Source organism: Fusarium mangiferae, assembly GCF_900044065.1.
Source record: "Fusarium mangiferae strain MRC7560 genome assembly, contig: FMAN_scaffold008, whole genome shotgun sequence".
In the NCBI taxonomy this organism is placed as follows: domain Eukaryota; kingdom Fungi; phylum Ascomycota; class Sordariomycetes; order Hypocreales; family Nectriaceae; genus Fusarium; species Fusarium mangiferae.
In genome coordinates, this window is record NW_024573928.1 from 172,882 (window position 1) to 192,973 (window position 20,092).

At 50.6% G+C, this 20,092-nt stretch overlaps 6 protein-coding genes across 6 annotated transcripts; 4 read left to right on the plus strand and 2 right to left on the minus strand.

Annotated features, from left to right (window-relative positions):
- Window positions 1-81: 81 nt before the first annotated feature.
- On the plus strand, window positions 82-1,645 carry FMAN_10973 (uncharacterized protein; the record flags this gene model as incomplete). The annotated part of the gene is made up of 2 exons (XM_041833726.1): window positions 82-166; window positions 231-1,645. The coding sequence occupies 2 exons, from the start codon at window positions 82-84 to the stop codon at window positions 1,643-1,645; spliced, it is 1,500 nt and encodes a 499-aa protein (XP_041684061.1).
- Window positions 1,646-2,342: 697 nt separating this feature from the next.
- On the plus strand, window positions 2,343-2,780 carry FMAN_10974 (uncharacterized protein; the record flags this gene model as incomplete). Its single annotated transcript, XM_041833727.1, has 1 exon — window positions 2,343-2,780. The coding sequence occupies one exon, from the start codon at window positions 2,343-2,345 to the stop codon at window positions 2,778-2,780; it is 438 nt and encodes a 145-aa protein (XP_041684062.1).
- Window positions 2,781-3,105: 325 nt separating this feature from the next.
- FMAN_10975 (uncharacterized protein) lies at window positions 3,106-8,148 on the minus strand (the record flags this gene model as incomplete). The annotated part of the gene is made up of 3 exons (XM_041833728.1): window positions 3,106-3,554; window positions 3,601-6,819; window positions 6,876-8,148. 3 exons carry the CDS (start codon window positions 8,146-8,148, stop codon window positions 3,106-3,108), a joined length of 4,941 nt encoding a protein of 1,646 aa, XP_041684063.1.
- An 850-nt stretch (window positions 8,149-8,998) lies between these two features.
- On the plus strand, window positions 8,999-13,171 carry FMAN_10976 (uncharacterized protein; the record flags this gene model as incomplete). The annotated part of the gene is made up of 1 exon (XM_041833729.1): window positions 8,999-13,171. One exon carries the CDS (start codon window positions 8,999-9,001, stop codon window positions 13,169-13,171), a length of 4,173 nt encoding a protein of 1,390 aa, XP_041684064.1.
- A 248-nt stretch (window positions 13,172-13,419) lies between these two features.
- On the minus strand, window positions 13,420-14,409 carry FMAN_10977 (uncharacterized protein; the record flags this gene model as incomplete). Its single annotated transcript, XM_041833732.1, has 3 exons — window positions 13,420-13,721; window positions 13,771-13,958; window positions 14,021-14,409. 3 exons carry the CDS (start codon window positions 14,407-14,409, stop codon window positions 13,420-13,422), a joined length of 879 nt encoding a protein of 292 aa, XP_041684065.1.
- A 1,016-nt stretch (window positions 14,410-15,425) lies between these two features.
- Window positions 15,426-19,127, plus strand: FMAN_10978 (uncharacterized protein; the record flags this gene model as incomplete). Its single annotated transcript, XM_041833733.1, has 1 exon — window positions 15,426-19,127. One exon carries the CDS (start codon window positions 15,426-15,428, stop codon window positions 19,125-19,127), a length of 3,702 nt encoding a protein of 1,233 aa, XP_041684066.1.
- Between the last annotated feature and the right edge of the window lie 965 nt (window positions 19,128-20,092).

Below are 20,092 nucleotides of genomic sequence, written 5' to 3' on the forward strand. Positions count from 1 at the left end.
GAAGACTCTCCAATCGACCTCTGTCCGAGTCAGATAATCGTGTTCACTTTGTCCGCAGTACAGTGCTTGATACCGTGAGCGATGGCAACAACCACGGCCTCGGCTGCTGCAGCAGCATCGTCCGTCGTCTGGTGGACACCCGACCCCAAAGCCGGTGTTGGAAGTGGTAAGTGGTTGAACACTGCATCCAAGCTGAGAAGCATCCCTCGTTCATGGCTGACGTAACGTAGGTGATAACGCCTGGCAACTTACAGCCGCTTCTCTCGTAGCGCTGCAATCGATCCCCGGTCTCTTGGTCCTTTATGCAGGAATTATGAAACGAAAATGGGCCATCAACAGCGCTTTCATGGCCCTATACGCATTTGCCTCGGTGCTGCTTTGCTGGGTTCTCTGGGGTTACAAGGCTTCTTTTGGAGAGTACATGCTCCCATTCGTTGCTAAACCCGGGAATGTCCTCGGCATTGACACGATGCTCAAACAATCATACCTCCCCTCCATCGGTGTTGGTCAGCAATTCCCTATGGCCACTATGGTATACTTCCAATTTGTCTTTGCCGCCATTACCTTGGTCATTACTGCTGGAGCTTTCCTCGGTCGAATGAACTTTTACGCCTGGATGATCTATGTTCCTCTTTGGTTAACTCTATGCTACACTGTCGGCGCTTATTCCATCTGGGGAGGAGGCTTCCTCTTCAAGCTCGGAGTCATCGACTATTCTGGAGGATATGTCATCCATCTCTCCTCGGGTACGGCAGGGTTTATCGGTAGCTACTGGATCGGACCACGACTCAGCAGTGATCGTGCAGATGCCAGGCCAAGCAATATTCTGGCAGTTCTTATCGGTGCGGGCATTCTCTGGGTTGGCTGGAACGGCTTCAACGGCGGCGATCCTTACGCAGCTTCTGCCGACGCAGGAGTCGCAGTGTTGAACACGAATCTTTGCACCGCCGTCTCGCTTCTTGTTTGGACAGGTCTGGACATTGCATACTTCAAGAAACCTTCCGTCATTGGAGCTGTTCAGGGAATGATCACTGGCCTTGTTGCCATCACCCCTGCCGCAGGCGTCGTCGCAGGCTGGGGCGCGATTCTTCTTGGAGTTGGTTCCGGCTCCGTTCCGTGGTTTACCATGAATATCCTGGCCAAGAAGATGACCTTTCTTGAGCGCAACTTCGACGACACACTTGGCGTCATGCACACGCACATGGTGGCTGGTGTTGTTGGAGGGTTCGGTACAGGTCTTTGGGCTACTGTGGATGGTTGCGCAGCCTTCGGTCTGACCAATCCTGGAGGAGCCATCGCTGGTAACGGTATGCAGCTTGGATACCAGATGGCAGGGGCATGCTTCATCATCGGCTGGAACCTTGTCTGGACCAGCCTGATCATGCTGTTCATCAAGCACGTGCTGCGAATTCCACTGAGAATGACAGAGGAGCAACTGCTTTTGGGAGATGATGCAGTCCATGGAGAAGATGCTTATGTCCTTGGTCCCTGCGAAGCCCATGCACATAGCACTGGAAGTATACAAGGAAGAGGGGAGTCTCTACATAGTCAGGACCTTGAGCTTGGAGCCAAAGAAAATCACGGAAGTACGACATCAGCAGAGAAGGAAAAGGCAGGGCCAAGTAGGGCACCTAACTATGACTGAAGGAACTTTGAGTATAATAGTCTGGCAAGTCTTAATATACATACACATATTCCTACAACTCAGCATAAAATTGAATCATAGAATGACTAGGAGCATCATCAAGATCTTCAATTATAGATCGCATGGTGCTTCTTACTATGCACGCATGGTAGGCTGGTGCACACTTCATGTCATGCGCGGAAAGCTATCAATGGGCCACAGAGTCTGCACCTCCATGGAAATCAGCGCTATAGAGTCCAAAAGATGTCGTTGCGTCATTCAAAGACGGGAAAACTCTATGGCGAGACTCAAGGATTTGTTCCACTAAGAAGCAGGTTTGGCTTGAGCGTCGGCATTGGCCTGACATTAGCGATTTCCACGATTGCGCCAATCATCTTCTCGGCACACACTCGCTTGCGGATCAGGCCCGAATTAAATAGTTCCATATTTACTCCAGAATTTAGGGTTATTAGATCTGATTATAAATTTTGGTACGAAATTTACTCAAGAGACTTACTAAGCTTGACGGACATGACGGACTTAGCGGATTTAGGTGGCACTTACCATTTAAGGTTATATTCGCATAGCAAAGCGATAATTATATAAGTCTATATTAATTCAGCTCTGTTGTTGTTGATTCACAGCTCTCTTCACAGCACAACTCTACAAAAGACAACCACGACTTCTCCATCTACGAAACAACTCTCAAACACCCATCATGTCTCCCTCTATTCAACAGCTGCCTCTCCTTGGTCCCCTCGTCGGTCTCAGTACCTGGACATTCGCAATGGAAGGCCTGTTGTATTGGCGCCGAACTCCGGCGCTCTCCAAATACGGCGTCTCCTTCGACCCCCAGACTGCTAAGAAGCAGAAAGCAGACAAGCTGCCTGCCTTTGTGCAGTGGCCCGCCGACAACTACAACAACCTGCTTGAGCAACCTACGCAGTTCTACGCCGCTGTGGCAGCCCTCACTCTGCTGAATGTCAAGGACAAGGTCACTGTGCGCTTGGCGTGGACATATGCGGGACTCAGAGTGATTCACAGCCTGATTCACGTCTCATACAACAACCTGCTTCTGCGCTTCCCCACCTTTGCTGCAAGCTCAGTCGTGCTCCTGGGTATGACTGTGAAGGCAGCCCTGGAGCTCTGGTATTAAGTCTGTCAATGATATTTGATCGAAACGCAGTGTCTCGGTGGCATAAAGAAACGTTAGAAAGGGGTACAGACATCGTACTGGCATGAAGCGTCTTGACTTTCGGCCTACATTGCAAGACCTGAGCTGTGTTAGAGACGTGGATCGCGCGACTCAAGCTCCAAATGGTGTGATGTATTTAGGACTTTGGCATCGTCTAGATAAGAGTTCAACTCGTCGAGATTGAGACCACAATGGTGCAGGGGTCATGAGATGTAGAAAAGTATTCAATTCACTACTACTTACTACCAATAAACAATTTGAATCGTCCAATTTTCCGCGAATAAACTTAGGCAGTCAACAGCGGAGACGCGACATACATGTTCATAAAACCCTTCTTCAGTCTGTCCGGAATTCCAGCGATGCTCTTCAAGTGACTCACATCGCTCCATCCCAAGCTCTGGGCCAAAGTACCCACAAAGTCTTGCTGGCCTTTCTCCTCCAAGGCAGGGCTTACCCAAGCATCATGAATGTCTTCATATCTCTGCTTGACATCATCGTTCGGCTGTACTGGAGCCCATGCATCCTCAGCTGTAGCCATACCTGGGAAGTTTCGTTCAGCAGTTAGCTCCTGGAGGTCTGCATCTGCAACCTTGTAGGCTGGGAATGGGTCAGGAGACATGGTTGGCTTAGGTGCAGTGACCCTTACGCCCGTCATGAGAGAGGGGCTACCGTTGTTGGTATTGAGCAGATCATTGACGTTGTTTCCACTTTGGCGTGGATCAGTTCGGCGGTCATCTGAGATGGGTTAACTACAGATCTGAAAGCAGTACACAGAACTTACATCTTTCCCACAGAGCGCTCGGAAGCATCTGAGTATATCTCTCGAATTGCCAATCCTCTTCGGGGTTGCCTCCATCCTCATGAATGACTTGAATTTGCAGGGTCGAAGTCATGGGCGTTGTCATTCCCATTGGCTTGCTGAAGACCTCATTTCCCTGCAAAATTGGAGCCCCGTTATCGCTTGTTGTAACAGTGCTTATGGCCATCTTGCACTCCGCAACAAACACAAATGTGCCAGCACGGACAGTCCAAGGGTCTTCCTGTCCACGCTCTGGTTGATCGTCAGGGTTTAGGAGTCCAGACTCAGCAAGGAAGTTGTGTGCTTCATTCTTGGGTCTACTCAATGTCGACGCCGCGATGGGCTCCTGTTGCTGCTTGCCTGTAATCAGAGAAGAGGCAGACGCAAAAGAGGATGCAGGTGTATCTTGAAGAACAAGTTCGTAGAACTCGGACAAGGTGACAGGGGGGATCTTGGGATGATGGTCACCGAAATTGATGTCGAAAGCAACGATCCAGAAGTCAACATGAACGCGACCAGCAACAGGCGGACCCCAGAGGTACAGCTCAGCACCAATTTGGACAGAGATACGAATATGGATGAACCAGAAGTCGATGCTGAAGCCGACTCCGACAGACACACCAGCGGACATGTCAAAGTAGAAGGGCCGGTAATTGATTAGGAAATTGGCAAAGGCGTCAAACCAGGCTGAGAGAGGTCCTGCTTTGAACGCAGCATGGAGACGTCCACCAGCCATGCACGCCTTGGTAGTGATGGCGAAATATGCCTCTCCAGAGATTGACAGGCCACCACCTAAGTTCCAGCTAATACCTAGCCGAGGGGGGTTAGGGTAGCCAACAGGAACGCGGAAGGCTTGATGGTATCCGCCCAAGGTGAACACAAAATCTCCAATTCTGGCCTTATCAGCGAGAGGCGCATCGAACCAGTAGCAGAGAGCAAAGCCGCCAGTCAGATGGCAGTTAGGACTGAGGATGTAGGAGCGAGGTGACAGCTGCGCCTCGATCTTGAAGAAGCCATAGTCAAAGTCTAAGACAGCGGCGATACCCAACTCAGCGTGAGCAAGCTTAAGTCGCGCATTGGATGAAGGAATGTCACAAGTCGCTGCTGCAAAGATGCCCAGCTTCACCGAGTCACCGAACTGCACTGCAACCACAGCATCGACGCTCAGCATACGGAATGCAGAGAGTTTCATTCCAAAAGCACCCCAATATGTGCTGTCAAGCGGCTGGAACCATCCTCCGGCGGAAGGGTCGACAAGCTCCTTAAGGACCTCCATCGCATTCTCGTTGTTGCTGAGACGACCGCTGTTGATGAAGGGGAAATCAGACACTTGGTCTACAGAAGGCAAGCGGACGCTGCTGTTGTACCCAAAGCCACCGCAAATGCCGCTGATCTCAGCAAAGGCAAGGGTCATGAGGGGGCCGTTGAGCTTTGCAAATACAAAGACGCTCTGGAAACTCCTGTTACTGCCCGCGAGAGTGATCACTCCGTAGAAGCCGGCGGCTTGAAACTGATAGGGACGGAAGCCAATGATAAGACCTCCGGCGTAGTAATCCATGGCGCCATCATTCCCGTGGACGATGATGCCGGCGATTGTCAATGGACGCCTATCAAAGGACGCTGCCAAACCGTCAATGTTGACGCTGATTGTTGGCAGCTCGTCTAGGCTCTTGAAGCGAGTGTTGAGCGTGAAGCCAAGAAGAGAGAAGCCAATCGGGCCAAGCTGGAATGTCGCGTCAAAGACGATCGACAGCGTCTTGGCCTTGTATTTGAGACCGACATTGCTGATGGCTATAGGCCCTGTGTCCTTTTTGAATGGCGCTTGGGCACTAGGACCTCCATCGTCCATCTCCTCCTCAGTGCGTCTTCTCCCCTCATCCTCCGCACCAGAGACGAGTGCTTGTGATGACGAAGGCTGGGGTTTCATAAAGCTGTAGCTCAACAGGCACACGCGCTCACCCTTCGCGACGTTGCGTATAATGACAGCGAAGTGACATCCAGAGGGCACCAGAAGGTCTGTTGGTTTTGAGTCCTTGATCTTGTCAGCAACAAGCAACTGATCCTTTTGCAAGACGCCGCTGTTGAGGAGGCCGATATCCTCTCGCGTAAGGCCTGTGAGTTGTCCAGGTCGATTTGGCGGATTGGGGTCCTGGACGAAGAGGAAGTACAGCTCATCGAGTGGCTGGTACAATGTGCCGACGAGAGGAATCTCAAGTTCCATGTCGCCGAAGCCATTGATGGCTGCCTTGAACAGTCTCTTTGAAGGATCTCTGGGACCCCATTTGGTGCTGTGAAGCTGGGAGAAAAGGAACTGGAGATGTCCAATGTTGAGACTGGCTAGGAATTGGAATGACTCAACGTTGGAAGCGTCTTTCATCTTCTGGATATCAATGCGGAACGCGTCCTCATTGTCACCGACTATCAAAGTGTCGTATACAAAGTCCGGTATGTCAAACGAAGTACCAAGGAGGTCAGTCAAGATATCTCCGATAGTGGCATTCCTGTCAGCTGGGTTCAATGCCGCTGAGAAGGTAAAACCACTAGAGGTGTATTTGAAGTCGAGGTTCAATCTCAACTCCGCAATGACCAAGTCACCAGAGATAGCAAACGTGCTTCCCACCGATTTGGAATTATTTCCACTCTGTCTCTCGTACGTATACACCACAGACAGAGTGTTGATGGCAATTGAATTGATCAGTGGTCCAACGTGGTCTTTCTCATCATCATGGAAGAACTCTGCTAGTACAGCGGCATACAATCCAGTGATAGAAGCTGTGAGCTCCCAAGACTTCTTTGAAGAGTCGTAACCGAGAGTTCCGACGAATGTAGCTGGGAGATCAAACTCAGAACCCTCTGGGGGTTCTATCAGGACGGATATCCCAACGTCAAAGGTGAAGACTGAACTTCTGCCCCAATTGAAGTAAGTGGCGAGAACGACTTCGCCGAGATAGGGTTGGGGGGCAGAACCTGGGGTTGGCGGGATTGCGGTGGCTTGACAGCGAAGAGAGAATGATTCCTGGGATAACTCGATTGATGCAAGAGTTATCTGGGAAGGCAGAGTTTCAGGGATGTCGGCCACTGTCTGGCCAGGGATCAGACTGGCGATGTCGATGGAAGATGCAGGCGAAGCTGTCAAGGGCTTGAGAATAGCCCATTTCTCTCCCTCTGGTTCCAGGTCGAGATCATCTGATGTATCAAAGTCTGTAGATGGTTCCAATCAGCAAAGTCCACGGAAACCAAGATGCAGGATCACTTACTGTTCCACAACTGTCCAGTCAGAGTGCCGTAGGTACCGATAGACCGATTCCAATTGTACGTGATCAGAAAGACAGGAGTATCGTTGCTATCTCCACGACCAAAATTTGCAGTGACTTCGATATCAAAGGAAAAGGAACCAAGTCTAGGATTTTGCGGATCCTTTCTTGTATCGAGCCCAATACGCAGTCTTCGTAGGTTCGCAGCAGGTAGAACCTTTTTGCCACCTTCTTCCTTGCCAAGAATCTCATTGACGACCGTCTCAACCTCTTCGTCGTCGGCAAGGCCAGCTAACCATCGCAATATTCCAGCAAGAGGGTCTGGGGACAAGAACATGAAGGTAAAGTCAATCGTGGTAGAGGTAAATTCAACGCCAGCGAGCATAGAGACTGTACTCTCAGCGCTGTTGAGGGAGCATTCGATGCTGAATGTCACTTGACCATCGAAGAAAGGCATCTCACCGTTCTCCGTGGCAGCTAACTGCATCTTGCTTTTGTAGACAACGTCTGCGCTATCGATAACAAGACCGTTCAGAGCAATTGAGAATAGCTCCTGTAGTGCCTCGAAATCTGAGAGCTGGAACTGTAAGCGCGTCTCAAGCCGTTTATCCGCCGATGGGACGAACCAGAGAGCGTTTCTCATAGGTTCTGCATCAGCGGACGGCTTTTTGAGCGTGACTTCGAGGGCAAGGACCGCAAGAGGGATGAAGTCTGTCAAGCCTTCTTTATTGGCACTTTTGAAGACATCCTTGACTCTGACGCCGGTGATTTCTTTCATGTTGGCGAAGTCAAGACCGCAAATCAGCATGTTGCCAGTCGAATCAATGCCCGGTGCTTCGATGCGGGATCCTGTCTCATCGCTGCCAAGAAGGCCAGTTGAGCCGAATGTAAAAAGCAGTACATCGCTTGCAGAGCTGAATTCAAGCGGCCAGGGCTCAGAGAGGGAGAATTGGAAGCTTTCGATGTTTTTTGCTGCTGAACCATCGACTGTGACGGAGCCACTGGCGCCAGCGTCAATGTTTTGGAACCATTTTATGGTCTCATCTGAATCGTGGAAACTGGCAGTTGGGTCTGGGGTGTTTGATAAGATGATGACTTTGTTGGTGTTCAAGCCAGCTACGAACTTGTCCAGATTACTTCCAGCTGCCAGGACTTGGATATTCTCGCCAGGACGTTGACCTGCCGAGCTGGCATAGATGCTGTAGGTTGCAGCGTCGGATTGCCCCAAGACTCTGCTCGGGCTATCTCCATCATTGGGATCTGAAGACACCGTCATCTTGCTCGTCAAATGAGAAAGAATATTTAAGAGAGGTGTTTCTGTGCCTCGAAGACTGGACGAACTTGGTGTTGAGTGCTTGCTCCTCCAGCCCCAGGGGATCGGGATTGAGTAGAGAGGACGCTATTGGTAACGACCCGTGTATTGCAATAGCAGGAATCGCGCTGGTAATCAGGATCGAGGTGAGAATTGAAGTAGCGAATAGGCCGATACGTAGGAGAAAGCAAATAAATTGAGAATCTGGTCGCTTCTCAGTATCGGGGACCATGAGAGACCCTGAGAAACATGTTCCCGAATACGATTTCCAGCTAGATTAAGATCAACTGCCATCAGGATATTGCGTCAAATGCATGCCGATGCATGGAGTTGTGTAGCTGCTTCTTGGGGGGTGTAAAAGATTACAAGTTGTTGTCACCGTGTCTCACGGCACCTCCATTTCACCTGCATCTGCATGCGACGTTCAGGTTTGGTCAAAAGGACCCCCACATCTCGATTGCTGGACGGGTTGTGACACAGGCATGCAGGAAAATCCAGATCCGCTGTCGTGCATCCGACACGGGCCGGATTGTCTTGGCCCGGACAGAGAAAAGAGGGGGAGGAAAGATGAGAGACACCGCGACACCAAGGTTCGGCGAGGGCCATGTGAAACCGCCGGTACTTGCGAAGTTGGCTCCCGTTTCGGTATGCCTTGTTGATGAGATAATTTGAGTTGGCCTCTGATTCTGTCGCTTCCGAGTCTCAGTGCAATGCACCGAGTTGAAACATCAAATCTTACTCAGTATAATCATTGTCGCCAACTTCAGACTTAATCTTTGCTATCATCACAAATTTCATCCTCGAATTGACAACAATGAGTCAAGAAACTGGAATAGAGGACTTTGAAGTCGCTCTAGTTCCTATGCAACTAGATGCCTTCGTCCTCAATCCAGCTGTATGCGGAACGGGCAGTGATCAAGATACTACCGCGCGCATCTGTCCCATCACGCAACCCAACTACACCTTCTTGAGACTTGATAGCTTCCTGCTCCAAAGCGATGTGCAGAATCACGTCGCTCTGCACAACACCGCCCCAGCGTCTATCAACTCACGCTTGACCGACCTTGGCGGTCGTCCGGACCCCAAACCGCTCCGCCATCGTCATGGCGTCTATGTCCACTGGACACTCCCCCGGTTCTACAGATCAGGAGTCTCTTCAACTGGCTCTGTACCGGAGTCTAGAAAAAGAGCAGAGAGAAAGCGACGAGGTCTCGATGCCGCGGCGACTACGACCAGTGACGCTCCTCATCAAACTCCCGACTTTCTGCAGCCGCCAACGCGCTGGATTGTCATCAGAAAGCTTGAGTTAGATAGCATCCAGCCATCTAGCGCGAAAGACGCTTTCAAGGACCGCGAGTACGAGGCTTGGGTCGTTGAGAGTGATTATGTCTGGTCCTTGGAAGATATCCCCATCCAGACTGACCTACAGACTGACGTAGCGCCCTTTGTGCTTGGCCATGCTGGCACTGATGTCAACATCAACGAGCAAGCTGAGGTCTTCATCGGGCGCAAGACACCCCTCGCAGAGTGGACTGAGAATCCAAACCCCACTGTTGAACCGCCAGATATCAGTCTCCTTCGAAGTGGAAATCAGCTCTTTGCTGACTTCCAGATGCACAATGCCAACGTTTTCAGCATCTTGGATAACTTCGAATATGGTGATAAAATAGATCCATCGTATCTTGACTACGCCAAGGCAAGCTACTATGTCCTCGGTTGGCACTGGAAAGACACTGTTGATCCACTCTGGAAAGCGGGTACCGAGTTCACTCATGCAGAGAACCTGCAGTCGTTCTTCATGACCCTTCAAGGAACAGATCAAGCAAATCCTGACCCATGGATGGATCTTAAGAGTCAGATCCGTATCCTTTGCCACGGCTGTATGTACGAAGTAGCCTGGGACCACGAGAACAAGCCCAAGACCGTCCCTGCCGATGGCTTCAATGATCGTCTGCGCGATCAGAAACAAGCTGCAGTCGCGGTTGGAACTACTCCAATGGACGCTTTGCTGGCGTACTGTCACGCACGCGGCGACAACAGTGGCAATTCAGAGGACGTTGCTAAACTGGAGGAAGATATTCTAGCTCTTGAATCTCTCCTACAAGCCCGCGATGATGGTGTCGAGGGTCAAAGAGAGGCCAAAGACTCGGTTTACAACTGGTCCTATGATCGTTCTCCAGGTGGCACGCGATACTTCTTCGCCGAAGCCGATGACAAGAGCACAAATCAGCCCAAGGAGCCTGAGCCAGCAGCTGTTCAGAGGATCAATGAGTTAAATCTCACTCAGGCACTTCTAGACTCTTGCAACAGAGCAATGCTGCAGTATCGCTGGGACATGTTTTCCCTCTGGTGGAAATATGCAAGTGATCTAGGTCAGAGCGATAACCAGGGCAATGACCAGAATGAATGGTTCAAGGCTGAAGCTGGTCGGATCTCGAGCCGTATAAGCGGCCTCCAGACACGTATCAAAAGTCTTGAAGGGCAAGTTACCACTCTGTTGGGGAATAGCCTCTTGGCCACGGTCGAGTCGACAAGTGAGCCTGTTTTCTATGGCGGAAATGATCCTACCGTGCTTATTGGCGGTATCCCGTCTGGCTGGGCGCTTGACTATCTCGATAATCTGTCTATTCGGGCGCCATATCAGACCATCACAGGCGATCAAGGCCTACCCAGCAATCTCAGCACTATCACTGATCTAGTCGAGGACAAGCTGCCCGCTTTTTTGACAGCAGCTGCTAAAGCGCTGATCACAGAGTTCCATGCTCTCCGGCTTGGAGGCAATGACTCTGGCTCACCAGCTGACGGCAAATTCTATCCTCAATTTCACGATCAATTAACCACCGACAAGCGCTGGCGTGATCAGTGGGGCGATAGACAGCCATGGTTTCCTCTCTATGCGGAGTGGGAGGTGGAATACACCCATATCCCGTTTGAGTTCTGGAGCCTGGATGAACACACCGCTCGCCACTCGGAGAATAAGCTCGTCAGATATGGCATTACAGTTCCATCTAACAGTGAGACCCCTCCGCCACTGTGGGATGCTCTCTCAAGCGATCAGAAGCAGGACATTCGCGTCTTATCTGGCCGAGTCCTGATTCTGCCTCAGCCCAGCTTTGCCCTTGGTGCCAAGATCAAGCAGCTCTTCCAAAACACACCACCCAGCATCCTCGATGAGTTTCTCCCAGAAGATGATCGAGAGAATCTCCTTGCCAACATCAGTGAGCTGTCTTATCTTTCATCACCACTCTCCGGCTTCACCAGCGGTCTCGTCACCCAAGCAGAGGGCAGCCATCTCAAGCCCGAAAACAAAGTCGTCGGCCCAGACGGAGAGTCCAGTTCTGTCCTCACGGCCGCAACATTCGACCCCGCTGGCCTGACACAAGATAAACTCCAGCTCATCGACGGTAACTCAGCGCTTACCCCGTACGCCGCACTGGTCAACTTCACCGACAGTGAGCACTGCCCCTTCAAGCCCGTTACACATGGCCAGTTCCGATTCCGCAAGTTCAACATCATCGACAAGTTCGGCCAGTCTCTCATGGCCATTGATCAGCGACCACGAAGGAACGGACCCCCACCTATCTACCCCTGCATCAGCAACTTTTACGCTCCACAAGAGGTCACACTAGATGGGCAGAAGTACGCCAATACGGTGATCAAGGACAACCCGGAGCAGTCTGAGTTTCTGCAGTTGCCCCCGCAGATGAACCAGCCGGCGCGTATCAACGCCAAATTTGTCAGACGTATTTCTGATGACCCAGGTGGTACTCCGGGGCCTGCGACGTGGCGCCCTGTCACGGAATGGGAAACGCCGATATGGGGATGGGTCATCACCAACTATGCCGACTACGGCATTCAGATCTTCCTCCCCGACGGTACCTTCTACCGTGAGGTTCGTGTCGGTGGGCCACTGGGCACACTACAGTCACCAAAGTGGCTCCCTTTCAGCCCTGAGCCTGATGCACAGCCCACGCCTGATACTCGCGAGCTTGATATTCTCATCTCCAAACTGGCTAATCCGAAATACCTCCTCGGGTTCTGGGGTATGATCACGACGGCCCAGCAGAAACTGCCTCCGGCTCCTGATTCCTACGCGCAATTCCTCAATTCTATCGTAGGAAAGCCACTTGCACTCGTCAATACTGGTTGGTCCGTTGAGTTGAGCGGACCGCCTCTTGATATCCAGAGCACCCAGGTCAAGGTTGTTGATCCCGAGCGCACACTACTGAAGCCATCGGATCCTAATGACAAGACTCCGTACTACGAGCTTCAGCTGCGCCTCGGTAATGAAGAGGCTGGCTACGATGGGCTAGTCGGCTACTTTGACACTACTGATCCCGGGTCTGATGAGTTGAACTACGACAAGATCAAGACCTTTTTCGTTCCAAATGGTAACTCCACAGAGCCATTGATCCGTCTTGATACAGAGCAGTATCCCATCTTCAGCCCCTTCTGGCAGCCACCATTCTCTGGCTCCTCCCCCACCATTGAGCCTCAAGCTTACGAGGACCAACGCAACGCCCAGATGTCAATCTTCGGCGCTATCCTAGATCCCTTCACACCCATTCACGCATACTCGTCCTTCCTCCCAGCAGCAGAACTCCTCCTCCCACCTTGGACGTGGCAAAAGGCCATGGACACCATGACGGCCTTTTTCCACGCAGGGCCGTTGACTATGCCCGTTACCGACATTCCGGGATACATTGAAGCAGACAAACTTACCACCAAAAACGCTCGGGACATGCCGAAGCGCAATTTGATGCTGCCTTCTCTTGGTGGAGGAGACTGGAGTTGGTTTCAGCCGTATGCTGAGGAACAGGCTGCAGCGGGAGATGAGGATCCGGGGGCTGTTTATAATGCGTTTGGTATTGAGAAGAAGGGCGATTTGATAAAGCCTGGGTTTCAGGATGGACCGTATGCTGCTGTTGAAGGGTTTTTGCAGTTGAGAAACCCGATCGTGGCTCCGAGCAATCCTCAGAATGCATGAATTGTTGTTTCAAACTTACTCTAGTCTGCAGTTGGACGGAAAATGGGATGTATTTCTTTGAATTACACAGAGGATGTCTTATGAATCCAGGCTTTCCTTGTTTCATCTTACTTTGGAGGATCCTTCAGATGTGATATTGTTTGTCTCCTTGAGTATATAGTCTGAGTGCTCACTGAATTCATAAATCCTCTGTGCTGATTCAAGCTCGACCACAAGTAGCAACTGAAAATAACACATCTCTCACTAAACTAACTAATCTCATCTGGGTAGTGCACAAAGTAATCATCCTCCTCCTCATTCTGATCTCTCGCCACAAAGAACAAATGGTTGATCCCATTAGCTCTCACCACAGTAAGCTGGCTATCCTGAGAAATATTACGACTATCAATGAGCGAAGAAGTACCCCAAGTATTGTTCGTTCTGATGGTACGCCGAATGCCACCAGCAGCGCCTCTTCCACAGTAATAAAGAAACACTTTACCATTATCGAATGCAACGGCTACGGGAGTGTTGCGCTGCATATCTCCAGTCGAGGATATTGCTGTACCAGCTGCAATGGAGTGAGCTGAAGTTTTTGAGACTTAGAATGAGATACCTACGTGAGCCGCTGTCGACGACATAATCTACGAGGAAACTTCCCTCGTATATAACGCAGCGCTTGTCATTTACAGTATCGTACCAAGCAGCGGCAAAGGAATTGATCCAGAGATCATGGGTCCATATGAGATCATTGCTTTGTGAGGTTTGGAGGTTTAATTCCACGAGGGTTCTGCCATTGCCCATGATTCTGAAGGTTGTTAGCTATCTTGCACCTGACTTCCAACCAACCCATATTCAGTCATTTCTCACCTGCTGTAGTAGACCCAAGCATTATCACCATTCCCACAAGAAGCAAGCGTGGTGTTGCCAATTGGTACCTCGACCAGCCGCTTCTGCTTTGACTCAGAAATTTCGGAGATATTGTAAAAGTCATCGCGGGTGACCTTGAACGGGTTGTCTGTTGTGAGTGCAAAGACTCTCTCTATACCTTGAGAGTTGACACTCGCCATCTGAGATGGGTTGAGGATGTATTGGCCATTTCCGACTTCCTGGGGAGTCTGGACTGGGTCTTGAGGGTCTGCATCCTTCGTGCCTGACCACAGGGCAAGGCCAAGCTGGGCTTTCCCGGTAGCGTAGAATAGCTTTATGACACTATCATTGGCGCTGGTCTTGTCGATGATAGCTGTGATGGGAGCCATAGTTTACTTGGTTGCGTGTCAGTTGTTAGTCTTCCGTGAAAGACTTCAATTAGGGAGAACTGATGAGTCCTTCTGTGAATTCAGGTGGGAAGTCCGATAACCCCTTCTTCTTCTCTCTTTCCTCGTCGCTACTCACCCTCCGTCATTGCCATTGATCTTCTCTTAGCACGCTTCTTCCGTAACCCCGCCAAAGCACAGCATTTGCACTGCATGAGCTGAGCAACCTTGACTCTCAAAATGGCTTCACCCCGCTCCTGTGTCACTCCAAAGGTCTCTGCTAGTCTTGGCGCGAATACCTTATGTACCTTGAGTACAGTAACTACGACATGTGAAACGTGCCGCAGCAAACCGTTGGCGCTGGTGCGAGGTAGCGTCGGTCCGAATGAACCGTGACGCGTGTTTCACTTGACAAGTCCCGTTTGTGTCTGTTGCATATCAGATCAGATCATAGTTCCGATGGTCTTTACTTGATTAAGAAAAGGTTACATATCGGGATCTCGTTGGCACTCTACCCCGCTCGGGCCGCATCTGTCGGTCGGGATATTGTGGGTGTTATGCATGTCATGTCTCTGGGGCTATCATCCGATAGGCTTATGCTGTACTTGAGCTACAGAAACACCCTCTTGCATGAGAAACTATGGTCACAGAGTCAGTGAAGCTGTACGTTAGCTTCCGCTTGCTGTATGCCGCGGATGGATCGGCCTGCAATGCGATTGATATAGCTTTCGGCCTCTAAACCCCGTTAATTCAATCTGGACAGTGCATAAGACGCTTGAAACAAGCCAATTGTTATTCGTGAACATACGCCACTGTTGCCTCGGTGTGTGAAGTGGCTATTGCGCAAAAGAGCTTTTCTTGGCCAGGGATGGGCAAACAATATTCGTCAATTTCATCGCCCACTTCATTGCAATCGAACTGCTTGTTCCTTTGGGTTTTCTCAATCAATTCCATCTAAGAAGCCTCCCAGGGCAAGTCCACTACACGCAAATCCACTCACAACTGAGTCAGAAGTCATCATGGGCATCTATCCCGGAGGCAAGAGTACACGCATAGACTCTCCTCGCCATCTGACAATACGACATTCTCGTCGTGTTGTCGCTGCCAACCGCGCTGATGCTCGTCTCAGCGCCACTCAGTCCGTGACCGTTCTCGCAGATGGCAAGGTCGTCGAGGATGAGATTGATCCATTGCCTCCAGGAGAGCAAAAGCTCAATTCATTCTGGGCTCCAGGCATCGAAGCAGGCCCCAAGCACATAATCTCTGTGAAGCAAAGCATCCGAGCAAACGGTGAACAGCTCAACCTAGAGGCAGAACAGCCTTTCTACGTTGATGCACCGCAATTCTCCCTGCCTGATGGAAGCATTCACTCTACGTATCCTCCCGCGGGGTACAGTGATGATCATAGAATCCTGCCGCATGTCGTCTTGACGGATCCGCATCTCCCGTGGGAGAGACTGGGAAGTCCAAATGGCGGGAGCAATAAGGCACTCAAGGCTCAGATGAAGAGAGTAGCTTTGGGCGCAGAGAAGGCTAGCAGCATACCACGCAATCGTGTGCCATGGCTTGTCATTCTTGCCTTCGCCCAAGACGAGCTTCGTCTGCCCCCAGAGGATCTCGATGGCCCAGACAGTCTCTTCAGCAACACCAACGATGGCGTTCTCAAGCCCGTCAAGCAATCGTCTACAATGACAGTTAACATGAGCATCGATGACTTATGGAAGTTGAAGGCTGATGTCACAACGCCCATCACAAGCAGTCTCGGCCCAGCTTCCATGAAAGATAGCCGTGGAGACTTCATCTTTGTACAACCAGAGCTGTTCACCAGTCTCTTCTCAACATTTGACGACAAAGGCAATCGAGTCAAGGGCAGTGGACCAGATACATCACAGTACAAATACCTTTCCCACGTACGCAAGATCAATGGCTCTGGAATGGCTCTTGCTGGTGTAGAGGACACTGCTGTCTTCAGCATCGTCGTCGGCAACAGATCTGGCCCGCTTGACAATGTCATTCCAACCACTATGTGCGCACATCTAGTCTCAATTGAGGGTGTTGAAGCCATGAGCTATCCGAACCAGAGTCATCGATACGTGGCTCTCTGCTCTCTGTACAGCTGGAACTACACAGTCCTCCCGCCAAATACCCTCAATGTTCCAGATGCCTTTGAGAATCTTGGTCGCACACTCAACGTGTTGCGAGCTCCAGATGAAATCATAGCACCTCTCAAATCATCCAACGACAAGGCCCAGCAACTTGTTGGCCGTCGTCTGAGCGATGGGTACACCTTGGTCAAATACCGCCTTCAAACAGGCGAAGCGACTGTGGCGCTGTATCGAGGTCCATTTACTCCGACGTACGTGCCTACCTTGGAGCATCTGACCAAGTGCTCAACCTCGGGGGTGGACTTGCAGATTCTTGATAAGAATTTGGGCATCATGGATGTGACGTACTCGGTCGCTTGGCAGGTTGGTCGCACTATGGCTCTTGGCGATCAAGCATTTGTAGCTGCGCTGGGACGCGTGAGAACTGCAGTACATGCCGCCGCAGCAAAACAGGTCAAGATCAATGCTGTCAAAGATGTGAAGGATACTGCATTTCGCACCCGCGATGATCTTCTCAAGGACCTAGCCTCCATGGTCAAGGGTCTTGCTGACGTCCATCTCCAACACCGCGGTTCCGAGCCTCAGGAACCTGGTGATGCCCCCGATCGAAGGCAGCCTGGCAGACCTGTGTTTAGGCATGGAGGAGCTAAGAAGCGATGGCACCACAAAAAGCTCCAACGCCGTGATCGACCAACACTATCATTTGATTCGGGTCTCTTTGAGGACAAGTACCCAGCTGCCGCGCTAGACTCTGTTCGCAGGCTGGCGTCAAGTCAATCTGGTGACCCTTACGATGAGACCAATGATCCACAGTCCGCAGACTGGATGACTGTACTCTCCTGGTTGATCGATCGTATGTTTCTCGCGGGGGTACCAGCGCACTATCTCATCCCTGATCCGAGCTACCTACCGCCAGAGAACCTACGCTTCTTTCACATAGACAAGAACTGGGTCGATGCTCTTGTTGACGGCGCTTTATCCCTCGGCAACCATTTCGGTACTGACGAGGATCGAGTCGCTATCAAGAAAGCACTCAATGATTATATAGGCCGTACTCCAGATGGGATGGACCATCGCGTCCAGATTCCTGCTTACGGCTTCTATCTCCGCTCAGACCTGGTGACTATGTTTCCAGATCTTCGTGTCGAGGTACTGTCCAACGATAGCGCTCTCAAAGCTGCTGGTCAAGATCCACCTGCAGGAGCACCTCTCTTGCGGCATGAGATTGTCGCAGATGGTGTCATGATGGCGTTCATGGACCGCGTTCCTGGCTCCGCGCAGTTTTCTTCTCTTGTTTTTACACAGCCAGCACATCAACAGCGGTTCGCTGTGGCTCGTGGTCTAGACACTACTGAGATTAGGGTTGATATTAGACGTCAGTACACTGTTGATCAAGCTACCAGGGAAACAGACAAGGATAGGCACAAGGCGCTCAACGAAAAGCCAATCACATACACTCCAACCACGGAGAAGAACATTTTCATATGGAACTCTGTACCCAGCCAAAGTCTTAGCGACTTGCGCATACTACGCCTTCCTGCTTTTGCAGACTTACAACTCGATATGTTGCAACATCACATGGGGAGCCAAGAAGGAACTGGCACAGCTTACTTTACGGATGACGCTTCTACGTCTGCACTGTTCGCTATGCAGCTCAACGATCCCATTTATAACTTGACCATCAACATGGCTGAGCGTGCTGCGACATCGCAGGCGATAGCAGACTTGGCTCCTCCCGATATGGGAGACGGAACCCCAGAGTTGAGAACCATCAACATGATGGAAGCCGTTAGGGTCAAGAAGCTCTCTGCTTTCGGAACTGAAGTCTCAACTGCTCCAGTAGAGAATTTTCCGCTTGATGAGGATGAGTACGATGATACAAGTCACGAAGATAGCTTCGTGAGAGCTAAGGGCTATGTTTCTCCACTGGACGTGCTCTCAAACTATCTCTCGCCTCATGTCCGAGCGATGCCACTTCATCGAGGGCCAAGTGCCAGCAACCCAGACAATATCCCCATCAACGCCCCTAGAAGCGAAGTTGAAACCCGTCCCTTCAAAGACAAGCCACCTGGTTCTGAGCCTGCATCAGCACCAAGGTTCCTTCTACGCGTCAGTAGCAACCTGACCGACAATCACAGTCAAGTGGTCCTCGACAGAAACAATCTTCCCCAAGACCTCATTTTCTCCATCGTTCTAAAGCAGAGCGAGATCAATCAGTATCTCCTCATGGAAGTCACCATCGACATCGCACTGGGTTCGCCCAACGATGCTATATACGCTTTGATGTCGAACTACACTGGTCCCGGGGCACATATGTTGACGAACCTGCGCTTCAATGTGATCCCGACTACATTCCATGACCAGAACCAGGATCAGTATTATTTGCGCATTCGACTACTTCCAAGAGCTGAGAAGGGCTGGGTCATGGCGCCGGCTGTGCCTGAGCTGAGCTTTCTGCTTGGCTTGGCTAGTATTAATTCTCCTGGGTTTGGAACCAAAACTGCGGTTATCCAGTCTCGGGCGAGATATTGCAGAAACCCTGCACTTCAGTTGGTGGAGCCCAATGTGATGATAGTTGAGAATCTTCCTCTGTCTGTAGAGGTAGTCATGCATTAGGTTTCATTGGGTAGGAATTATAGTTTGTACTGGGAAGAATGTTTTTATCGCCTCGTTCACTAGGTCGTCAAGAGACGGGTACCTCCTGAAGTTTCATATCTCCCTGGCATGGTAAAATGTAAATTTTAAAAAGCCATTAATTAAGACGTGAACTGCCATTATGGGGGTTACAACTAACTGCCTATCCCTCTTGATCCTGCCAAGGGACATGGAGCTGAACCCAAGTAGACCAGTTGCATCAAAGTTCGGGCTTGTCTCTTCTCTCTTTTCTCTTCTTCCTTCCTGTTTTAGGTCCTATGCACTAATGACGCCAAAGACTGATCAACCCCGTTTAAAAGATAAGTCACCGTTTGCATAAAATGATACCTGGTACAAGCACTTATGAATTGTGCCAAGTGTCTCACGTCTGCAGACGACGTTTGCCAATCTTGGTCTACTGCATAACACTTCCCTGTCCATAGATTTACGAGTGTCACATGTCACATCTAGCTGTTCAACTTGTGATGTCCTTGTAAGTTGCAGATCCCCCACGGCCCGAATGCATGCAAGTATCCTAGTTCAGCCGCTACGATGATGTGTTGCATTTCTTCCCAATGCATGCCGCGTTCTGTGTTCCTGATCTAGCAATGTTTGACAATGCATATGCGGGGCTGTTGGTGACTGTGCCTCAGCTCGAGTAACTCTAGTCCAACACGGCAGATTCTTATCTTTGACGTGTCATCCATTGATCGGTAGCCCATGTATCAACTTGTGTTACACAGTAGCTTCCTGATTCCTGTCTGCCGACTGCAACCGAACCGACCTTGCAATAGAAGGAAATGACCGACTGTAATTTGACAACGAGTTGGGCTGAACGCATGCCAAGATCGGCGTATGGGACTTTTTTCATGCAGACATTGCATTTGTGATACATACTACCAGACCGGCCAATGCAGCATAAGAATATGTCTCGGAATACGAGCTCG